At 41.2% G+C, this 23,764-nt stretch overlaps 1 protein-coding gene across 12 annotated transcripts in view; it reads left to right on the top strand.

The window, feature by feature from the left end:
- The first annotated feature begins 416 nt into the window (after positions 1–416).
- MARK3 (microtubule affinity regulating kinase 3) overlaps positions 417–23,764 on the top strand; it is a 91,062-nt gene continuing 67,714 nt past the window's right edge. For 8 of the 12 annotated variants that reach the window (XM_012746323.3, XM_012746321.3, XM_012746322.3 and 5 more), the window contains exons 1-2: positions 417–1,100; positions 8,856–9,047. In XM_012746323.3, coding sequence (XP_012601777.2) covers positions 1,050–1,100; positions 8,856–9,047 — 243 coding nt within the window. In that variant the 5' untranslated portion in view covers positions 417–1,049. The other 4 variants (XM_076003694.1, XM_076003693.1, XM_076003691.1 and 1 more) reach the window with 3 other exon arrangements.

The following is a 23,764-nucleotide window of genomic DNA, read 5'->3' as shown; positions in this document are numbered from 1 at the left end:
ATGCAGAGCCGGCTCCTTCCCGCAGCCCGGGCCCTATGGCTCCGTTAGGTGCAGCACAGTCCCGGAGGTGCGACCTCAACTCTTGCACACAGTAGGCGCTCTATCTGTAATCCAGCCAACCCAGATCCATAGCCTGTAAATGCCAACTCAGCAGTCGGGCTCGTGCTGCCGCCCAGGGCCGTTTCCCGGCTCTTTCACTGGTGCCCACGCGCTACGTACAGTGGGAACCCGCCGCCCTTGGAGCCAGCGGAGATCCAGCCGGCCCTTCCCAGCCCTCGGCACCGCCCCCTCCGCGGGGACCAGGCCAAGTCGCCCCTAGCAACAGCGGTCCGGCCGGCTTTCTCCGGCCGCGCTGATTGGCGGAACTCCGGGAGGCGGCGAAGCCGTCACTTCCTGTATCCGGAGGCAGCAGAGGAAACCGAGGGGCGGCCATCTTGGGTCCGTGAGGATCTGAGGTGCCGGGAGCAACGGCGTCTGCAGCCGCCAGGGCGGAGGCTGAGGCGGAAAGCCAGCCGGAGAGGGGAAAGCAGCCGCGCGCAGGCGCCTCCTCCACAGCCCCCTCCATGGTCGGCGCCCGCAGCCCGCGGCGGCCTGTCTTGCGCTCCACCTCTTCCACATCCTCCTTCTCTTCAGGGGCCGCCGGCGGCGCTGTGTGGAGGCCCCGGAGCTGAAATCCGTGGCGCGACGGGCGGGAGCGGAGGAGGAGGCGTGGGGGCGCGGGCTCGCGGGGCGCCCTGAGGCGAGGGGACGCCGGCGGGCCGACCCGCAGCCCGCCCCGCAGCCCGCCGGCCCGGCCCCGTCGCCGCCACCGCCGCCCGCCGGGGCTCCTCGCCGCGGCCGCCGGGGCAGAAGGAGAATGGGCTCCGGGACCTGCCGGGGGACGGCCCGGGCCAGGCCCGGGATCTAGACGGCTGTGGGGGGAGGGGAGCTGCCCTCCCCACGGCGCCGCTCCGGAACCGCTGGGGACTCGAAGACGCAGGTCGCCGGCCTCCTAGGGCTGTGCTGTTTTATTTTCAGCCTCGCATTGTGCAGAATTAAAGTGCAGTAAAATGTCAACTAGGACCCCATTGCCAACAGTGAATGAACGAGACACTGAAAACGTGAGTAACCTGGGCGTTCTCGTTGGCAGACCTTCAGGGTGGCCTTCGTTCTCCTCGGGCTGTGCCTGGCAGTTGGGCGTCCCGCTTCTCTGAACGCTCTGGAAATAAGAGGGCAGGCTGTAGCCACCAGAGGGGCAGCCAGGTCGGACCGTTTACTCTAGAAGCCAGCCCTGTCCCGCCGCGCGCGTGCGGGTGTGCTAAGTGTATTGATTATGCCGGCGGTCTGCTTTCTTAATAAAGCCCCTAAGTTGCAGCGGTGCCGTGCAGTGAGTTACTCAAGTGTGTGTCACTGCAGTGGTCGGCGCTCATTGTAACCAAGTTCACCTTTTAAATTGATCAGGTAGTTCTTGAGAGGCTGTCAGAAAAAACATGCGTTCTTGGTGCTGATTACGAGTCACCGATTGGGTCTAGTATACTTTCCATAAAGGGCAGTTCTTTAAAATGGTCTGGAATTAAATGTAATGATAGTCACTAAAACTAAGTGCCCACTAAGGGGGTTTTGCGGTCCTCTTAGGAACTCCACAACTATACTCAGAGGAGTTCTCCAAGAGGGCGCAGCCTTTTTTAAGGAACAGCTTTCTTTCCATGCAAATCTGTCTTGAAGGAGTTGGGTGAGCATTTCGAAAGATGTAGAGTGAAGCTGTGCTCTGCCACTCACTGCCTAGCCAAGGGACACCCCCTGGGGGCTCTGCTTTCCTCCTTCCTAAAAAGAAGTTGGCTTAGATGAACTCTTAGGTCCCATCCAGCGCTCACGTCCTATGATTTTATGAAAGGAACCTTTGATTTTGTTCATGTGGACCTTTAAAAAATGCCAGGGACAGCATTGTTAGGAAATGACAACTTGTAGAAATTTCACTGCAGAAATGTTTTGACTCTGTGCAAGTGTTTTTTCAACACTCTAGCATTGGGTTCAGAAGTGTTCCAATCTAGTTGTTGGTTATCTTCTGCAAAACATCTAGCAAATAACTTGTTAAGAAACTTCACTGGCCTTTCATTATAAGTGTGAAGAAGTAATTGCCGGCAAGAAAGTAACATCTCTTAGGAAAGGCTTCCTTACTCCGTGTGTTTTCGCGCTTTCAATAATGTCTTGAGACACTGTGGCCTCATGGTATAAATGCCTTCATTTTAATCTTCAAAATGCTTCATTTGCTTATAGCTATCAGGTAATTTGTTTATGTAAACCTTAGTCTAAAGTTTAGACTGCAAAGCATCCCTGTAATATATTAATGTATAGGATTTAATACTCAGTAGTATCATGGTATATGTTCCTCCACCTGAGATGGATTAGAAAATTATGTAAAGAGTGAGTAATAGAAAATCTTAAACTAGTTGAGTCAGTGAACTTGTTTTCTTATAGTCCTTTTGGAGGAACCTATTTCTGACTTGATTATTTTCTTGTTCTTTGACTACCGAGAAGAATGGAACATGCAAAAAAGTGAGCTGATTATTTTTGATCATTGATTTTCACCCATAACTCTGGTTATGTTGAACCAGAGCAGGAGCTCTGTACTTTCTAAACTGAAGCCCAAACAATCATAGCAGATTTGTGATAATGAAAGATTTCAAATGGATCTTCCTCCAATATATGTTTCAGTGAGGGACATTCAGAGAAGAAATGTGCTATTTTTGCTAAGGAATGCATGGGTGTGAATATTTGTGTAACCACAAATTATTGACTAACTTGGCCCATTCCTGTTCTTTGATTAATTTGTTGAATTATTTTGTAATATTTTTGTGTGCCGTTAGAAATTACTTTATTCTTTAAAAACAACCTAAGTTATGGAGGTATGAAGTATGCCTTTTCTTTGTTTTCATGTAATGTATTTAAAATTGAATTTTTGACAATGTTAAGATCAGAAGTTTATTGCATTCTCCTTGTATTAATTCACCATCCTGTTCCATTTTTAACTGTTGTATTGGCATGTTCTTGAAGTAGCTGTGTGTCTTTCCCAGACACCCTTCGTTGGTGTTACACCTCAGGTGTATACCATGTTATTTACCTGTCATTACTGCACCACTAAGTATTAGACTTAACTGCTAGTTGAGTGGTAAGTGCACAAGAGTGAATGGGAGCTTAGTCTGTTGTGAAGCTCTTTTGTTAAGGTTAGGTTTATTGAGATATAACATTCACCCTGTAAGTATACAGTTTGGTGAATTTTGACAAAAATGTATAGTCACCATGACAGTCAAGATGTAGAATATTTCCATCACAAGGAAGGTGGCTTGTGGCCCTTGACAGTCCCCTCTCTCTTCCCTAGCCCCTGTCAACCACTTATCTGTTTTCTGCCCCTGTGGTTTTTCCTTTTGTAGAATGTTATGTAAATTCAGCCACATAGTATATAATCTTTTGTGTGACTTCTTTCACTTAGCATAATGTTGAGATTTGTGTTTTTATGTGTATCAGTACATTCCCTTTTTTAATGGGGGGTCTCACTGTGTTGTCACAATGTGGAGGTGTGGTGGATTTTGCTCACAAGGAATGCTACTAAACATTGTACAATATGCAGGACAGCCTCCCACTACAAAGAATCATCTGGCCTAAAACATCAGTAGTGCCAAGGTTGAAAACTCTGGTATGTCGTGAGCCCCCATGTGCACAACAGCTCAATGGCCAATCTTAGTTCATCTCTTCCCTCTCCCATGAAGCAAATTCAGCAGTACATCATATAATTTCCTCTCTAAAGTCTTTAGAAGAGATAAAGCCTCTTTTTAAGAAAATATAATCAATACCTGTGTCATATTTTCTTAATATCAAATATTCAAATGTCTAAATTCCCTCATTTTGTCCGATTTTTAAAAACTTTGTTCAAATTAGAATCCAGCTTAAATTCATACATTGCTGTTCTCAGATATATAAAATAAGATGCTTTTTAAGGCAACAAGAAAGTTTGTGTTTTAGTTTATGTTCTACAGTTGACTTGCATGGAGCCACAGACAAATCCTTTTCCTATACTGGCAAAATTAGAAATGTATTTTTCACTTAAATTTCAAAACATATGACACTCTGTAAGCCTGGGTTATTTGCCAAAGTACCAGAGGCCTCAGTGCTTTGCCGGTTACCTATTTAACAGCTTCTGATATTCCTGCATCACATACTTATTATTAATACGGTCAGCAAGATTCCTTCTGTGAAATAGGTTATTGTCTAGCCAGCTTTTGGTTGTGTGAGACTGTATTAACCCGTTCAGCAAATTCAAGTGCCTACTATGTGTATGACACTATCCAGGGTGCTATAGAGGATATATACCTGGGAGGCCTATCATTGCTGCTCTGTAGAACTTCCCACTCCCTGTAGAACAATCACTGCCTTAGTGTTTAGTGAAGGCTTGCTAACTAAGGGATATTCCTTTTAGATTGTACTGTGACTACAGAGAAATTTCTGATAGATTTAATGAAGTTTTCAGGTTCCATGAGTTTTTTAAAAACTAGTTGTAGTATTAAAAAAAGTGGTTGTGGAAAATAAGAATAGTTACCCATTTGTTGATCGCTTACTATATACCAGACAACAGTACTAAGTACTTTATGTAATATCTCATTTAAAATATGTAATGTGATTTTGTTTAATGTGCTTCTTAGCTTCCAGCACAACTATCCAATCTATTAAATCAAGCTGTTTGGGCCTTTTTTTTAAAAAAGTTGATTTCTAAAGAATTCTTATTTTATATTAGATCAGAGTGTTCCAGGAAAGATCTTATAGACTTCAATTTGCCCATCGTTTTCATCTTCTGAATATAAATTAGATAAAGCTTGAAATTGCAGGAAGTAGAATATTGGTCATTTAAATTATTTATGTAGCTCATGGTGTACATTGTAATTACTTATAAGAGACTTAATATAGCGCATTATTTACATTTTAATTAGAGACTTATACACAGTCTAATATAAATTACTAGTATCTTTTATCTTTGATTTCAAAGAGGATTGACTCACATCCATTTAAAAATTTCCAGTTAAACCTGAAGGAAAAAATAATTTCTTAGCTGGGAATCTTTAATGTCTTATCTTACACAAGAGGTTAAAGAATGTGGAGTTGGATTTGGTTTGTAAATTGTAATAGGAGGTTTGTGCTGACCCATATTCACCTGCCTGTACAGAGTAATGGGAAAGTGAAAGTTGGTACTGGAAGAAAAGGACTTTTTTGGGGAGTCTTTTTCTTCAACTTAGTTCTTTAGTACTGTGCTCTAGCCACCTGAGCTGCTCAGCCATGGTTAGTCTTACATACTCTCATGTAGACTAGATAAGGCATTGTTTCTGTGGGCTCTTGGAGTTCAAAGGTGAAGCTCAAACAAAGCAGGTGTTTTGTTCATATTTCTTGTTAATAGTTAGGCAGTTACTTTTGAATGGAGCCTAAGTATTGTGGGGTTTGTGTCACGGACATTTTACACAAAAATGTGTATTGGTAGAATTTAATATAGAATCTGAATAAGGTTCAACTTAATAACCCCATTCATTATGCAGTCAGTACCTTTATGAGTGCATTGACTACATGGCAGATACTAGAATAGGAATCCTGGAGAGGAGTAGACCTTTAGGCTAACAGTTCACTATCCTGAAGGATGAATCAAACTGTGGCAGGCGTCCTTTGTTATTGAAGGCATTCCAGGCTGTTTTTCACAGCATCTTTTCACATTTTGTTTCCACCTCTTTCCTCCCTTTCCTAACCCCTGCCTGTCCTCCCTTTCCTAGACCCTGTCCTCCCTTTTTTAGCGTTTGCTTTTTTTTTTTTTTTTTTACCTAGCTCCTGCTGCCTGTCCTCCCTTTCCTAGCCCCTGCCTATCCTCCCTTTCCTAGCCTTACCTATCCTAGGCCTGCCAGTGGTACCTGCAGGCGTGTATTAGCTTTACTAGAGGAGTGGATTTAAGGAGCTTACATTTTCTTCTCTGAAATCATCAAAAGAAGATTGCCATCTAGACGTTTGATATATTCAATGCTAAAGAACCTTCCCCATACCATGGTAAAGTATTCCAACATTTTTCCCCATTTCTGTTAACTTAGTTCAGGCTCTTAACATGTATTTCCTGCTTATTACATAGTCCTACTTATTGTTGCTGTGGAACAAACCACTCCACAATTTAGTGTAAAACAACAACCATTTTGTTATTGCTCATAGATTGTGTGTCAGGAATTCAAACAGGCAGGCTTATCTACTGTGTCTAGGACCTCGGTTGCAGGGAGCCTTGAAAGGACAGGGGGATTTGAATAACTGGGCTGGAGGACCTATGTCATAGACCATTCCTTTGGGCTGGAAGACCTACGTCATAGACCATTCCTTTGCTCACATATCTGGTACCTTGGTAGGTATAGTTAGAAGACTGGGACTCTTGGTCAGAGCAGCTATGCAGGAGGCCTCAGTGTGATTGCACTTCTTCCATGGTGATTCTGTGTTTCTTCAAACAAGGCAAAGGCTTCCTTCCTGCCTTTTATGATCTAGCTTCAGAAATCACATCATGTTATTTCTACCATTCTGTCTTGGCTAAAGCAGTCATGAGCCTACCCAAATTCAAGGGGAAGGGACCCACCTCTTAATGGAAGGTGTGTCAAAGACTTTGAGATTATGTTTTTAAGCCACCAAAATATTAATAGTGACCCTTTCGGTTTATAATCTGACCTACCATTTTATTGTGTGAGCTTGGGCAAGTTATCTAATTTTTTTGTGCCCTGGTTATCTCATCTATAAAATAAGATTGGTAATAATAAAAACTTCATAAGCCTATTAAAAGGACAAGGGCTTCCATCATCTGAATGTCCTTTACCTCTTTGTCCTGTCTCCTCTCTCCTACTCATTACCCAGGTGTCTCCTTGCTGTTCTTTTTTATTATTATTATTTTTATTTATTTATTTTTTATTTTTTTATCCTTGCTGTTCTTTAAAAAACCAGGACCACTCCAACCTCAGGGCCTTGGCACCTTTGTTCTCTTTGCCTAGAACACTTTCCTTCCGAATATCTACATGACTCATGCTCTTACCTCTTCATCTTGTTCAAATGTCACCTCAGTGAGGCATACTCTGACGCCCTGTGGCCCTCCCAATCCCCTTAACCCTGATCTAATTTTTTTCCATTGCATTTGTTATCCTTTAACTTACTATGTAATTTTAATATTTATTGTGTTTTGTCAATTTTCCTTGTGATACGAAAAGCTCTCTTAGAGCAGAAATATGTATTTTGTTAACTGATACTATTCCAAATATCTACAACATGCAAATCATATTATAGGTGATCAATAAATAGTGGTTGAATTACTGAGTGACTAAATGAGACAAATGGGTAGAACATTTAGAAGAATGCCTGATACATAGTAACATAGTAAGTAATACATAAATGTTAGTCATCATTAGCATTAATGGTCTGTTTTGGTCTTCTGATCTATCATTTCTATCCCTGTGTCCTCAGCCTCTCCCATCTATAATTCATTACAGTGGGATTATCTTCTTTCTCCTTTTTAAAAGCTTAGACTACTTTCTTAAAGGGAGGTGTGGTAGAAAGAGTCTGAGCTTAGAAGTGAGAGTTAAAAATGGGAGCCTGGGTGAGGCATGGTGGCTCAGCTCACGCCTGTAATCTCAGCACTCTGGGAGGCCGAGAGGGAGCATCACTTGAGGCCAGGAGTTTGAGACCAGCCTGGGCAATATAGTAAGACTCTTTCTCTGCAAAAAATAAAAAAATTAGCCAGGCATGGTAGTGTGTGCCCCTGTGGTCCCAGCTACTTGGGAGACTGAGACAGGAAGGATCACTTGAGCCCAGGAGTTCGAGGTTGCTGTGAGCTGTGGTGACACAACTGCACTCCAGCCTGGGTAACACAGTGAGATACTATCTCAAAAAAAGAAAAAAAAACAAAAACACTTAATTTTCACTTTCTTTGACATGACTATATTACAAAGTAGTTTGTTAAGTTTACCAGCTGGATGAGGCTTGTTTTGACCTGTAGGTATAGAAAGTGACTGAAAGAAGGGAAATTTTTCTGGACAAAAAGGTGGAAAAGAGAAAACTATAAGGAAGTTGAAAGCTGCTATGTGTGTATGTGGAGTGAGAAGTCCCCCTTGAGCAGGAGGTAACAGCCACAGCAGGGTGGGGAGTGGAACATCTAATCCTTTGAGCACATGCGGGGGCTGAGGGAGCAGGAGCAGCAGGATGTTTGTGCATATGGAAGTGTACACAGAAGCACAACTCTTGGACCTGAGTATTTCATAGGATTATAGGCATATATGGTTTGTTTTACCTTTATTGAGCATATTGAGTGCTTTATTCATCTATCCAACAAATGTCAAGGGCCACACAGTCTAGCTGTTCCATTAAGCACATTGTTTTGAATTATTAGCAGCATAATGTAGAAATAAATTGGGAATGCAGATTTTCTTTGGATTTCTCACTAAATGGTTATGTGGCTGCATGCTCATCTGGGGCATAGTGACAGCTGTTCTGCTGCTTTGCCTCATGGTGAGGGTCAGATGTGTGGGTGTGTTTGCTAGCATGTGGAAGTTAAGCTCTGTATGACTGTAAGGCAGTCGTTTTACTCCTATCTGACAGCCGCATGTTCAAAGTGTCTAATTTTCTGAACACCCACTTGAAATTTTTCTTTTCAACCTTCTCTCATTTTCCTCATAAATTTGTATCACATGGTTAAACTCCTTTGAAGTACTAGATACTTTAGGATTAAAATTAATGCAGCAATGTTTTGTTTCTTCAACTAGAGGCTCTTAAAACTTGGCAAGTACTATGTGTTCTCTCATTTCCTTGTCTTTGTGTATGCTGTGTTGTAGCACACGTCACACGGAGATGGGCGTCAAGAAGTTACCTCTCGCACTGGCCGCTCTGGAGCTTGGTGTAGAAACTCTATAGCTTCCTGTGCAGATGAACAACCTGTCATCGGAAACTACAGACTGTTGAAAACAATCGGCAAGGGAAATTTTGCAAAAGTGAAATTGGCAAGACATATCCTTACAGGCAGAGAGGTAAATACGAATTATGCTTATTTCTATTTCAACACTTTCTTTATTTCCATATGAGAGAAAGGAGGAGAATGTTTGGGCTTCCTTTCTAAGCTAATTAATTTTTTTTAAAGAACATCAAACACATATTGTCTGGGAGGTTTTTTGTTTTCCCATTACTTTAAATGTTGTGAAAATTATATTGAGTGTTTGAATAGTCTTCACCTTTAAAAATTGGTAGTGTTTCGTTCTTTTGCAATTGTAAGCATCTGCCACCACAGTAAAAAAATGTCTTACACTTCAGGTATGCACTTAAGTGTATATGCTCATGGTTCTTGCAAATCATTCGTATTGTGTATATTTACAGATTTATCCTCGCTGTTTCTTCCTCTCTAAATACTTTTCTTGTAACTTATGTGTGATGGGTTATAGCATGAAGGCACATATTTTCCTAACCTTTGTGGTACTGGCTTTTTGCTCAACCTTATTCTTTATTTATCAAAATACATGCATGGGCCAGGCATGTTGGCTCACGCCTATAATCTTGACACTCTAGGATGCCAAGGTGGGAGGATTGCTTGAGCTCAGGAGTTCAAGACCATCCTGAACAAGAGTGAGACCCCGTTTCTGCTAAAAATAGAAAAATTAGCCAGGCATGGTGGCACATGACTCTAGTCCCAGGTACTTAGGAGGCTGAGGCAAGAGGATTGCTTGAGCCCAGGAGTTTGAGGTTTCTGTGAGCTAGGCTGATGTCGCCTAGGGCGACAGATCAAGACTCTGTCTCAAAAAAAAATTTATTGAAATCGCGAAATTAACTCCTCCTCACATTCTTTTTAGGTGGCATAGAGCCTGCTTTGCTGCTTTGACACAGTTTCTTGCATTTACATCTTTGCACCTGCTGTTCCCTCTGCCTGAAGTACTCCTCACCCTTCCGTGTAGGGATCACTTCTGCAGAGTAGTCATTGACACCCCCTTCCCCAGGCATAGGACTCAATAAAAATTCTGGTGTTTCCCTTGTACGGCACAAATTACATTGTATTGGAATTACTTATTTGTCTCCCCATCTGATCTCATAGGCTACCCCTAAACTGTAGAGGTAACCAGAAGTACTTGATGTAGTCCTCAGGACCTGTTAGGTACTTAATAAATACTTCTTGAGTGAATCTAATAATACTTTTGAAGTAAGCTTTTAAAAGAAATGCTGGCCAGGCATGGTGGCTCACGCCTATAATCCTAACACTCTGGGAGGCCGAGGTGGGAGGGTTGCTTTGAGCTCAGGAGTTCAAGACCAGCCTGAGCAAGAGTGAGACTCCATCTCCATTAAAAAAAACAAAAATTAGCCAGGTGTTGTGGCATGCACCTGTAATCCCAGCTACTTAGAAGGCTGAGACAGGAGGATTGCTTGAGCCCAGGAGTTTGAAGTTGCAGTGAGTTACATTGATACCACTGCAATCTACACTGCAAGGGACAGAGCAAGAGTGTGTCTCAAAAAAAATAATAATAATAATCTCTCCCTGTGCCAGACCATCCTGGTGGATATGCCAAGACTGTGTGACAGATGTGCCATGGCATTAATGCCCATAGCCCCCCTGGCTTGGGGCTGCTGGAACAAGAGCCCTGGGCTCGGCATTCTGCCAAGAAGTAGCCTATTGCCAGCAGCACACCCCTACAGATAGTCTTGTTTTCTGTGCGTGCTGGGACTTGAAAAAGGGTGGGAAACACTGGTCTACACCAACTGGAATCTTAAGTAAAGACTGTAACCAGAACTTTACCTCTTAATAATTCATCTCAATTTTAGTGACAAAATCTCTTTGGATTTTTAGTTAGGACTCCTTGTTGTTGAGTCACTTGGACTGCATTTGGAATCTAAACAACAGGAGTCGGTAGAGCTAGCCTTGCAGTCCTTCATCAGAACTTTCTTGAGATAAGGAACCAAACCTCTGAGTTTAGTTTCCACCAGTTCCAGGTGGTTACTGGCAGTTTCCTTCTGTGGGCAGAGATAGGCTAGCAGAGCAGTGAGGCAGACAGACTCTCCTCTTTTACTTACATTGGCTGGAGTCTGACTGACCGTGTTTACTTCTAGTAATTTCTTTTTCCAGAAATGCTTGAATATGATTAGCATAGTGGCTTAATTTAAAACTTTTCCCAGCTTTTTAAAAAACTTTGAGCAAAACCATTTTACTGTTCTTGTTTTTTTCTTATTGTAGGTATGACCCAGAATCAAATAAAATATAAGCATTATAGATCCCAGGAGGATCACTTGAGCTCAGGAGTTCAAGACCAGCTTGAGCAAGAGCGAGACCTCATCTCTACTAAAAATAGAAAAAATTAGCTGGACGCAGTGGTACACACCTGTAGTCCCAGCTACTCGGAAGGCTGAGGCAGGAGAATCGCTTGAGCTCAGAAGTTTGAGGTTGCTGTGAGGTAGGCTGACACCTTGGCACTCTGGGCAAGAGAGTGAAACTGTCTCAAAAAAAAAAAGAAGATATTCAAAAGAAAACCATTTGCAGCAATTTGGTATATATTCCCACAGTTTTTTATATAGACATGAACTTTTTGGTTTTTCATTTATTTATTTTTTTGAGACAGAGTCTCACTCTGTTGCCCGGGCTACAGTGCCATGGCATCAGCCTGGCTCACAGCAACCTCAAATTTCTGGGCTCAAGCGATCCTTCTGCCTCAGCCTTCCGAGTAGCTGGGACTACAGGCATGCGCCACCATGCCTGGCTAATTTTTTCTATATATATATTTTTAGTTGGCCAATTAATTTCTGTTTTTAGTAGAGATGGGGTCTTGCTCTTGCTCAGGCTGGTTTCAAACTCCTGACCTTGAGCCATCCTCCCTCCTCAGCCTCTGAGAGTGCTAGGATTACAGGTGTGAGCCACCGCGCCCAGCCAAACATTCTTTTATATAACTTTGGGTGCTCTTGTTAAGAGTGTTTCTGTAGATAAATATCTAGAATTGTAAGTCCTTGGTCAAAGTGAATGAATATTTGACATTGTAATAAATACTGCTAAACTAGTTTTGAAAAAAGTGAGGTACCTACTTTATTATCCTACCAAAATGAATGAGAGTGTCCATTTTCCTACATCCTTGCTTCACTGTAGATAATGTCTGTCTGATTATTTTAGTCTGTTTTTGCTGTTATAACAGAATATGAGAGACCAGGTAATTTATAAAGAAAAGAAATTTATTTCTTACAGCCCTGAAGGCTGAGAAGTCCTAGGCCTGCATCTGGCAGGGGCATTCCTGCTGCGTCATAGCATGGTGGAAGGACAGAGAGAGGGAAGGGAAGAGAGAGGGAGAGAAAGGGAAGAAAGAGGGCAGAGCCCTTATGGCTTAATCACCTCATAAAAGTCCCACCCCTTAATACTGTTCAGATGGCAATTAAATTTCAACATGAATTTGGGATGGGACAAACATTCAAACCAAAAAGCTGACGGACAAAAATGGTATGAGAAAACAAGTTACTTTTCCCTGATAACTATTTATATTCATGATATTTTCATATAATTTTGCCATTCATATTTTCTTTTTAAAATATATTTTCTGCTTATATTCTTGATACATTTTGTGGGTTTTTAAAAAAATCTTAGTGATTTAAACCCTTTATGTTTCAGTCATCTATCTGTTGTATAGGTTATGGATATTTTTCTGTTGATTATTCTTTTAACCGTTTATTATACCTTTTTTTTTTTTTTTGAGACACAGTCTCACTGTCTTGCCTAGGCTAGAGTTCCATGGCACACAGCAACCTCAAACTCCTGGGCTCAAGCGATCCTCCTGCCTCAGCCTCTCAGGTAGCTGGGACTACAGGCACATGCCACCATGCCCAGCTAATTTTTTCTAATTTTAGTTGTTTGCTTTATTTCTTTCTATTTATAGTATCGATGGGGTCTCTTCTTGCTCAGGCTGGTCTCAAACTCCTGAGCTCAAGCAATCCTCCCACCTCGGCCTCCCAGAGTGCTAGGATTACAGGCGTGAGCCACCACGCCCGACCCTATTATATCTTTTTTTAAGAGAAGTTTTACATTTTTATGTGGTAACATTATTTCATCTTTTTCTTTATTACATTGTATTTCATGTCTTGATGAGGAGAATGGTTTATTTTGTTCCACAATTTAAGAAACAATACTGTATTATTTTGTGATATTCCTCCTATGGCTCACATTTGAATGTTTAATCCATTTGGTGTATGTTTGAAGGGATTGGTATGAGGTGTGGAGATCTCATTTTTTTTTCCATGTCGATTACCACTTGTCCAGGAACTATCTGTTATTTCCTCACTGATTGAAGATACCTGCTTTATCATATAATAAATTTGCATATGTGTCCTTTTGTTTCTTTGATCTGTTATTTAGTCTCATACCCATGCCATGGTATTTTTTTTTTTTTTTTTTTTTTTGAGACAGAATCTCGCTTTGTTGCCCAGGCTAGAGTGAGTGCCATGGCGTCAGCCTAGCTCACAGCAACCTCAAACTCCAGGGCTCAAGCGATCCTCCTGCCTCAGCCTCCCAAGTGGCTGGGACTACAGGCATGCGCCACCATGTCCGGCTAATTTTTTCTATATATATGAGTTGGCTAATTAATTTCTTTGTATTTATAGTAGAGACGGCATCTCGCTCTTGCTCAGGCTGGTTTTGAACTCCTGACCTCGAGCAATCCGCCTGCCTCGGCCTCCCAGAGTGCTAGGATTATAGCAGTGAGCCACCGTGCCCGGCCCATGATATTTTTATTACTGCAACTTTTGATTGTATGTTTTGATGTTTTGAAGTAGTCCCCTGCTGATAATTCTTATTTTTCAAAATTTTTATAGCTTTCTTTGCCATTTACTCTTCCAGATAAATTTATTTTGTTTTATTTTTTTGAGACACCATCTTGCTTTGTTGCCCCAACTAGTGTGCAGTGGTGGCATCACAGTTCACTACAGCCTCCACTCCAACTCATGGGCTCCTGTGGTCCTTCTGCTTCACCCTCCCAAAGTGCTGGGATTACAGGCACGAGACACCTCATCCAACCCCAGGTGAATTTTAGAATTGAGCTGCCATGTTCTGAAAATGGAACGAGGAATTTTGATTAAATTATTTTTGATGGGATTAGTTGGGTTTATAACTTAATTTGTGGGGAAAATGGGATATTTTAATGATACATAGTCTTTATATCCAGGAATATAAATTGTATCTCAGATTTGTTTTCAGGGTTTGTAACTTTCTTCATCTAGATTTTATATAATTCTTGTTAAAATAGTTCCAAGGTATTTTATAATTTTTGTTGCTATTGTGAGTGTTTCCCCTTAGCTGTTGTGAATGTATGGGAAGGTAAAAACAGCTATATAACTTCGTGTATTTGGGTGAACTCAATCTTATTTAGAACGTTGAAAATTAATCTTATTTTTAAAATTGTACATTTTTATTTTGTTGTTTAGTTCTATGAATTTTAGCTTGTATATAGATTCATGTTACCACCATAATCAGAATACAAAATAGTCCCATTACTCCAAAAATCTCCCTTGTGCTGTCTCTTTGTGGTTACCCCTCCCCTACCACAACCTGTTGCAATCACCTGTCCTTCATCCCCATAGTTGTGCTTTTTTGAGAGTGTCAAGTAAAATGGGATTGTGCAGTATATAACCTTATGAAACTTGCTTATTCTCACTCAGCATGACGCCTTTGAGATTCATCCAGGCTGTTGCATATATTGATAGTTTGTTCTGTTTTATTGCTGAGAAGTATTACATTGTATGGCTGGACCACAGTTTGTATCCACTCCTTCTCTGAAGGACATTTGGGTTGTTTCCAGTGTTTGACAGTTATGAATAGAGCTGTAGATGGTTTTTATGTAGATGAATAGAGCTGTACAAGTTTTTATGTGAATATAAATTTTTTTTTCTTTTTTGTTGCCTGGGCTAGAGTGCCGTGGCTTCAGCCTAGCTCACATCACCCTCAAACTCCTGGGCTCAAGCAATCCTTCTGCCTCAGCCTCCCGAGTAGCTGGGACTACAGACATGCGCCACCATGCCCGGCTAATTTTTTCTATATATTTTTAGTTGTCCAATTAATTTCTTTCTATTTTTAGTAGAGATGGGGTCTTGCTCTTGCTTAGGCTGATTTCGAACTCCTGACCTTGAGTCATCCACCCGACTCCCGACTCAGCCTCCCAGAGTGCTAGGATTCCAGGCGTGAGCTACCACGCCTGGCCGTGAACATAAATTTTAATTTCTCTAGGATAGTTACCTAGGAGTGACATTACTGGATCATATAGTAAAAAGTTAAGTGAATTTTTACTAGAAAGTTGGTTTTCTTTTTTTTTTTTGAGACAGAGTCTCACTCTGTAGCTCAGGTTAGAGTGCCGTGGCATCAGCCTAGCTTACAGCAGCCTCAAACTCCTGGGCTCAAGCCATCCTTGTGCCTTAGCCTCCTGTATAGCTGGGACTACAGACATGCGCCACCATGCCCGGCTAATTTTTTCTATATATTTTTAGTTGTCCAATTAATTTATTTCTATTTATAGTAGAGACAGGGTCTCACTCTTGCTCAGGCTGGTTTTGAATTCCTGACCTTGAGCAATCCGCCTGCCTCGGCACTCCCAGAGTGCTAGGATTACAGGCGTGAGCTACCTCACCCGGCCAAAAGTTGGTTTTCTTATAGGTTTATTATAGTACAGTGTAATATCCTACTAGCACCTCAGACCTCTAGTCTATTTATTGGTATTTTTATCACTTATTACTGTTCTCAGCCCACTAAAAGCTAGTGTCTATATTTTTGTCAGCATTTGTCGCTGTTCTTTTGCTGGGTAGTGATGTAGCATGCTTATTGAGGTAACTAAAACCTCTAAAAAAAAAATAAAATCCAAAGGATTGCAGGAAGTGGTTTTGGTAGATTTAGGGACATAATTCTTTCTGAGTTAATTATTATGTGTTGTGTTAAGATGATTTTAGGCCGAACGCAGTGGCTTGTGCCTGTAATCCTAGCACTCTGGGAGGCCGAAGCGAGTGAATCACTCAAGGTCAGGAGTTCAAAATCAGCCTGAGCAAGAGCGAGACTTCGTCTCTCCTAAAAAATCAAAAATATAGAAAAAAAATTAGCCAGGCATGGTGGTGCATGCCTGTAAGTAATCCCAGCTCCTCCAGAGGCTGAAGCAGAAGGATCTCTCGAGCCTGGGAGTTTGAGGTTGCTGTGAGCTAGGCTGACGCCACAGCACTCTAGCCTGGACAACAGAGTGAGACTCTGTCTCAAAAAATAAATAAATAAATAAAATAAAATTTAAAAATGATTTTAACCGCCATCTTGGCCAGGCGCAGTGGCTCACGCCTGTAATCCTAGCACTCTGGGAGGCTGAGGCGGCGGATTGCTTGAGGTCAGGAGTTCAGAACCAGCCTGAGCAAGAGCAAGACCTCGTCTCTACTATGACTCTAAAGAAATTAATTGCCCAACTCATATATATATATAAAAAATTAGCTGGGCATGGTGGCGCATGCCTGTAGTCCCAGCTACGCAGGAGGCTGAGGCAGGATTGCTTGAGGCCAGGAGTTTGAGGTTGCTGTGAGCTAGGCTGATGCCATGGCACTTGCTCTAGCCTGGGCAACAAAGCGAGACTCTGTCTCAAAAAAGAAAAACCAAAAACCCGCCATCTTTGGGATCAGAACAGAGATGGAGTAGAATTAGTCTGTGGAAAGAATCCCCTGAAGGAAGGGAGTAGGGATCATCTATATCATGCACTTAAGTCATAGAATGTTGTGAACATAAAAGGTGCTCATGAAAAACTATGCATTCTTTGGAAGAAAGGCATTTTTATTTCACAAACATGTTATAATAATGAATTATAACCAAGGTATATATATACACATTCTGGGAACAGAGTCAAGTCTTTAAATATAATGGTTGTGGTATAAGTTCAATTTAGATAGACTCTACTCTCTGGGATGATTTTTAATTTTTAGATCATGACCCAATGAGATGGTTATCAAAATCCTTATTTTCTGTATTTTTAAAAAACACAGGTACCAGTTGCAAAATTCATCTAATTTAGTTCTTAGATGAAAATGCTACCTGTTATCCTTATTGTCATAATGGCATCTGTCTCATATTTACTATGAATTTGGGAATGTTAGTTGCTTCTGCCTTCTTGCATTTTTGGCCAGTTTTCCACAGCTTAAAGTTATTTTGGCTTCTGACCTACTGTCCATTTTTATGCTACAGTTTTGTTTCAAGCTAAAGATTTTCTTTTAAGTTCAGTTTTTCCCCCACTGGTTTTCATAGCCTCTCAGAGATCTTTCTCCTCACGTAAACTGCAACAGAACTCACTTGTGTCAGTCATAGGTACTTAATTGAAGCTATTTATTATCTTTAAAAAATTAGTTTTCTAAAATAATGCATGCATGTAGCTTAAAAAGTCAAATATTCTAAAAGGTTCCCAGTAGAATCAGAAGTTTTTTTCTTCGCCTCTCTTTTTTCTCAATGTCATTTACTCAAAGGCTCCCACTTTCAATTATTTAAGCTCTTCTGGTACTCTATCAGCTATCTACAAATTTCTAATTTTAGACATCACTGACTTCCTCCTTATGGAAGAGAAGGATATGGCTCTCTTATATCTCACTTCTATGTCTACTTTCCTTTCCCCATCCTTTCTAATGCAATGATATATTTGGTTAAACTTAGATTATTTACTTAATTAAGACTTTGTAAATATTGTTGAGTTTTGGCTCTGATCATTTATTTTCTTACATAATTTTTAAAAAGTTTTTTTGTTGTTGTTGGGCCAGGCATGGTGGCTCATGCATATAATTCTAGCACTCTAGAAGGCCAAGGTGGGAGGATTGCTTGAGGTCAGGAGTTTGAGATCAGCCTGAGCAAGAATGAGATCCCCATCTCTACTAAAAATAGAAAAATTAGCCAAATGTGGTGGCTTGCACAGGTAGTCCCAGCTACTCAGGAGGCTAAGGCAGGAGGATTGCTTGACCCCAGGAGTTGAGGTGGCAGTGAGCTATAATGATGCCACTGTACTTTAGCTGGGGTGACATACTAACACTCTGACTCTAAAAAGAAGAGAGAGAGACAGAGAATAGATGGGTAGAAATTAGAGACAGTAAGATAGCTCTTTCCAGGCACAGAGAAATTGGATGGTAGCTGCAGAGAGATGGTAGGCTAGAAGTTGGGCAAAATATCAACCTGTTTGCTAATGGGAATAATCTAACAGAAGTGGGGAAAGTTTTCCTGTGGGAGAGTTTGGAGTGGGTGAGAAGGGATGGTGGAGGCACTGGCCTCAGATAGCATGGACAGTTATTCCGTAGAAACAGGCAGAAGACAGGGAGTTCTGGCATCACTGCAGGTGAAGGGCTCCTTATGGTAGTGGGAGTTTATGGAAATTCTCTTCTGAGTATAGCTATTTTTTCAATAAAGTGGAAAACAAGATCATTAGCTAAGAGAGTACTGAGGAGATAGGTATTAGGGATCTGAAGAGGTTAAAATAGTTACCAGATAAGCAGGAGAGCGAATGGCCTAGAGAAATGCAGTAGAATTGCCTTAAGGCTTCCCTGAGGTTTAGTGATCAAGGATTTAAACTGGGAAAAGTCAGCATGGTTGTGTGTTACTCTCCAGCTGCATTCAGTTGCCTGGCTGCAAGCATGACATTTGCAGAGAATTGGGGTATTGTCTCACCCCAAATAAAGAAAGGAGTAAGGAGTAGGGTTATTATTGGGGAACATCCAAGGGAGTCATTGCAGTGAAAGATGGATTGAAGTAAGAGCTTGAGTGGGAAGACATACCGGAGGAAGGTGATGGGATCAGTGGATCCTGTTGCATTCAGACAATTATTGCAGTACTAGATTGAGTAAGCAGGAAAGAGGAGTTGGTTAAAGAGTGGGCAGCTCAAAATTGAGATCATAATGGGTTTCCAGATATAGGTCATGTCCAGGGGTCCTCAAACTATGGCCCGCAGGCCACAGGTGGCCCGCCAAGGACATTTATCTGGCCTGCTGGGTGTTTTTGCCACCACTGTCTGTCCTGCTTAGCAGCCGACTTGTCCCGGGCCCACAATGCGCATGTGTGGAATGTGCGCCGTGCTCTCCAACGGCCGTCCAACGGTCTGCGGGACAGTGAACTGGCCCGCTGTTTAAAAAGTTTGAGGACCACTGGTCATGTCAAAGACAGGAGTATAACCATGGAAGCAGCTTAAGTATGTAACCTTTTTTTTTTTTCCTTTTTGCAAGTTTATTCTTGGTTTTAAGAAATTTCACAGTGAGGTACCAAGGAGTTGGTTTTCATTCATTGTTCTTGGTGTTCATCAGACCCTTTTAATATAGATATTTTTGGGCCGGGGTGGCTCACGCCTGTAATCCTAGCACTCTGGAAGCTGAGGCGGGCGGATTGCTCAAGGTCAGGAGTTCGAAACCAGCCTGAGCAAGAGCGAGACCCAGTCTCTACTATAAATAGAAAGAAATTAATTGGCCAACTCGTGTGTATGTATGTGTATATATATATATATGTATATATAAAATTAGCTGAGCATGGTAGCACATGCCTGTAGTCCCAGCTACTTGGGAGGCTGAGGCAGAAGGATTGCTTGAGCCCAGGAGTTTGAGGTTGCTGTGACCTAGGCTGACGCCATGGCACTCATTCTACCTTGGGCAAAGCGAGACTCTGTCTTAAAAAAAAAAAAAAAAAGAAATTTTTGTGTTTAGTTCTGGAGAATTGTCTCCTTTTTATTTTAATTTAAAAATCTTCATTCTGGAATTCTTAATTAGAGACTAGAAATCTTGAAAAGATCCTTGATTTTTATTTATTAAAAAAAATTTTTTTAAAGAGACAGGGTCTTGCCCTGTCACCCAAGCTAGAATGATCATAGCTCACTATAGCCTAAAACTCCTGTGCTCAAGGGATCCTCCCTTCCCAGCCTTCCAAATAGCTAGAATTTCAGGTGCGTGCCACCACATCTGGCTAAATTTTAAGTTTTTCGTAGAGACTTGGTCTCACTGTGTTGCCCAGTCTGGTCTTGAACTTCTGGCCTCAGGTGACCCTCCCGTCTCACATCCCCAAAGTGTTGGATTTATAGGCGAGAGCCACAGCACCTGGCCTGATATTTTAAAAAATGTGTTTTTCATCTGTCTGTTTTTACTTTCTGAGAGATATCTTTAATTTTATCTTACAGTCTTTCTGTTGAAAATGTGTATATGTGTCCTCTCCACCAGCTCACTTTGCTGTGATTATTTTTGCCTGTTACTGTCTTTACACCATCTAGCTCTGGTATTGTGAATGCTGTTTCTTCTGTGGACTCACTGAAAGAATGATAAATGCTTTTTTTCCTTTTTATAAAGTAGATTTTTGCTCCCTGCATAGTTTCTCTTTCCTCTGGGGTTCTTTCTTGTTACCTTTTTTTTTTCCTGCAGAGATTTTCTTTGGCAGTCTGGTAATCTCTGGCTGTCTATGTGTATTTAATGTGGAGCTCTAAACTGATCAAAAGCTGTGTTTGCGTGCGTGGACAGGTTTGACCACAGAGCTTTTCTGCTGGGAGTCATCTGGCACTTTTATTGGAAAACTCTAGACATTTGTGTCTCTAGGTCTCTTTGGAAACGTTCAGTTTCTCTGGATTAGAATCCTCTCTTCTGTCTGAGAGGAACTGGTGGTCCCATCTCTCAGTCACTTAGTCTGCCCCCCTTTTCATCTCTGTGCCTTGCTGCTGTCCCCTGCTAGGCCTATTGACCTTGAGTCCAGAGCCTAGCCAGTTTCTCCACAGAGTAAGTTTCCAGCCTCTTGAGAACCAGTGGTTCCTGGTGGGGCTGGGGACAGCAGGCATTCTGTGCATAGACTTTTTTTTTTTTTTTTTTTTTGAGACAGAGTCTCACTTTGTTGCCCGGGCTAGAGTGAGTGCCGTGGCGTCAGCCTAGCTCACAGCAACCTCAAACTCCTGGGCTCGAGTGATCCTTCTGCCTCAGCCTCCCGGGTAGCTGGGACTACAGGCATGCGCCACCATGCCCGGCTAATTTTTTTATATATATATATCAGTTGGCCAATTAATTTCTTTCTATTTATAGTAGAGACGGGGTCTCGCTCAGGCTGGTTTTGAACTCCTGACCTTGAGCAATCCACCCGCCTCGGCCTCCCAAGAGCTAGGATTACAGGCGTGAGCCACAGCGCCCGGCCTGTGCATAGACTTTTTACCTTGTGGTGCCTGGGCCCACCAAGTCTGGAGCCTTTTCGGCATTGTGGTAGGCAGATCACATCGTCTCTGGTTATTATGGTTTCCTCTGCTCCGTATATTCTCTTTTAGAAAATTATTGAAATATCTTTCCCACTGTTGTCTTCTCAGCTTGGTGTTGTGGTTTTATACCTGTATTCCTTTAATGTTAGTCCTCCATGTTTCAGTGGATGTATACCAGGTGTCCTCAAACTATGGCCCGCGGGCCACATGCGGGTGTTTTTGCCCGTTTGTTTTTTTACTTCAAAATAAGATATGTGCAGTGTGCATAGGAATTTGTTCATAGTTTTTTTAAAACTATAGTTCGGCCCTCCAGCGATCTGAGGGACAGTGAACTGGCCCACTGTTTGAAAAGTTTGAGGACCCCTGGTGCATACTATCCTCCTTACTCATCTGTGTTCTATTACAGGAGGCTCTGGAGAGGACAGAGGGGGAGGGATTAGGTCTTGAACCTCATCATATGCCCTCAGCCTCTAATTCTAAGTATTCAATAAGTATTTGTTGTTGATTACAAGAATGATAAACCATACCTCTTCATCCTGGGGTGTGCTAAACTTCATGAGACTTTTCATGATTGGTTACATATTATATTTTAGTCACAAGTTTTTTTTGTTTTTTTGTAAAGACTATGTTAACAGCCTTACAGAAAGTTTGGAGAATAGAGAGGAAAAAATTCTACAGTCACAATATTCTGAATATTATTTTCATTTTGTATATTCTGTGTATTCATGTGCATGTTTTTTTGACATGCTTTTCATCATAATCTTGTATCCTATTTTCTTCCCCCTGAGAATTTCATCCTAGGCAGTTTTCTGTGTTGCTACATAATCAAAATGATTATCTATTTCAATGGTTATGCTATAAACTATATGCTATAAACTATAAATAATAGTTCACAAACTTTTCTGTCTCAGAACTCCTTTATACTTAAAGTTAAGGACTCCCCAGAAGCCTTTGTTTATATGGATTATTTGTGTTAATACTATATTAGAAGTTAAGGCTTGGCTGGGTACAGTAGCTCATGCCTGTAATCCTAGTACTCTGGGAGGCTAAGGCGGAAGGATCACTTGAGCTTAGGAGTTCGAGACTAGCATGAACAAGAGTGAGACCCCATCTCTACTAAAATAAATAAATAAATAAAACTAGAAAAAAATTAGCCAAGCAACTAAAAATAAAATATGTTAGCCGAGCATGGTGGTGTGCATCTGTAGTCCCAGCTACTTGGGAGGCTTAGGCAGGAGGATCACTTGAGCCCAGGAGTTGGAGGTTGCTGTGAGCTAAGCTGACACCATGGCACTCTGGCCTGGACAACAGAGAGAAACTCTCTCTCAAAAAAAAAAAAAGAGAGAATTTAATGCTTAAGAAATTTGAAATATATTAATATTATAGTTTAATATTATAACACCATAATATTAATAATATATTAATTCATTCAAAATAGTAATTGTATTACATGTTAATATAAATAACATTTTTTTTGAAGAACAACTATTTCCTGAAACAATTTATTGAGAAGAGAAATATTGTTTACATTTTTTTGTAAATCTCTTTAATGTCTGGCTTAATAGAAGTTAGCTAGATTCCCATATCTGCTCTGCATTCAAGCTATTTTGGTATGTTGTTTTGCTTAAGGTATATGAAGAAATTGTAGCTAGAAAAGTACGGAGTATTTTAATACCCTTTTCAGATGATTGTGAATATTGTTTTTTGTTACTATACCAAAACTCAGCAAGTAGTAGTAGGTTCTTGAGGGTGATGGGGGACAGTTATTAATTGAATTTCTGTGTGTGTGTGTGTGTGTGTGTGTGTGTGTGTGTGTGTGTGTGTGTGTGTGTGTGTGTGACAAAGTCTTCCTTTCCCTTTTCCCCCCAGAGTGCAGTGGCATCATCTTAGCTCACTGGAACCTCAAACTTCAGGGCTCAAGTGATGCTCCTGCCTCAGCCTCCAGAGTCCCTGGGACTACAGGCGGATGCTACTACATCTGACTAATTTTATCTATCTTTTGTAGAGACTGGGTCCTGTTCTTGCTCAGGCTGGTCTCAAACTCCTGACCTAAAGCAATCCTTCCACCTCAGCCTCCCAGAGTGTTGGGATTACAGTAGTGAGCTACCACGTCCTGCCTTAATTTTTATTCAAAACAACTAGTGACTGACTGACAAGAGTTAAATACTGAGAATGATTTTCTTCGATTAAAAATTAATAGTAGCTGATTTGGAAGCAAGTGAACAAATCAGCTTAGTATTCTGCTAACAGATATAGCTAGAAAGCAAAAAGATGATCTTAGTACATTGCTTTTAGTACAATTTGGAAGTGTAATTAATGCAGAAAGAAACCTATAAGCCTAATTCTAACTTACCAAAAATCACTTAATTATACAGTTATGAATACTTCTTTATTGTGGTGAAATATACATAACATAAAATTTATGATTGTAACCATTTTTAAGTGTATCAGTCAGTGACATTAAGTACATTTACATTGTTGTGCGACTTATTACCACTATCCATTTCCAGAAGAGATAGTTAATACTCATTTTTGTGGATTCTGTA

Source organism: Microcebus murinus, chromosome 6 (genome assembly GCF_040939455.1).
Source record: "Microcebus murinus isolate Inina chromosome 6, M.murinus_Inina_mat1.0, whole genome shotgun sequence".
NCBI lineage: Eukaryota > Metazoa > Chordata > Mammalia > Primates > Cheirogaleidae > Microcebus > Microcebus murinus.
This window is presented reverse-complemented; position numbering and strand designations above follow the sequence as displayed.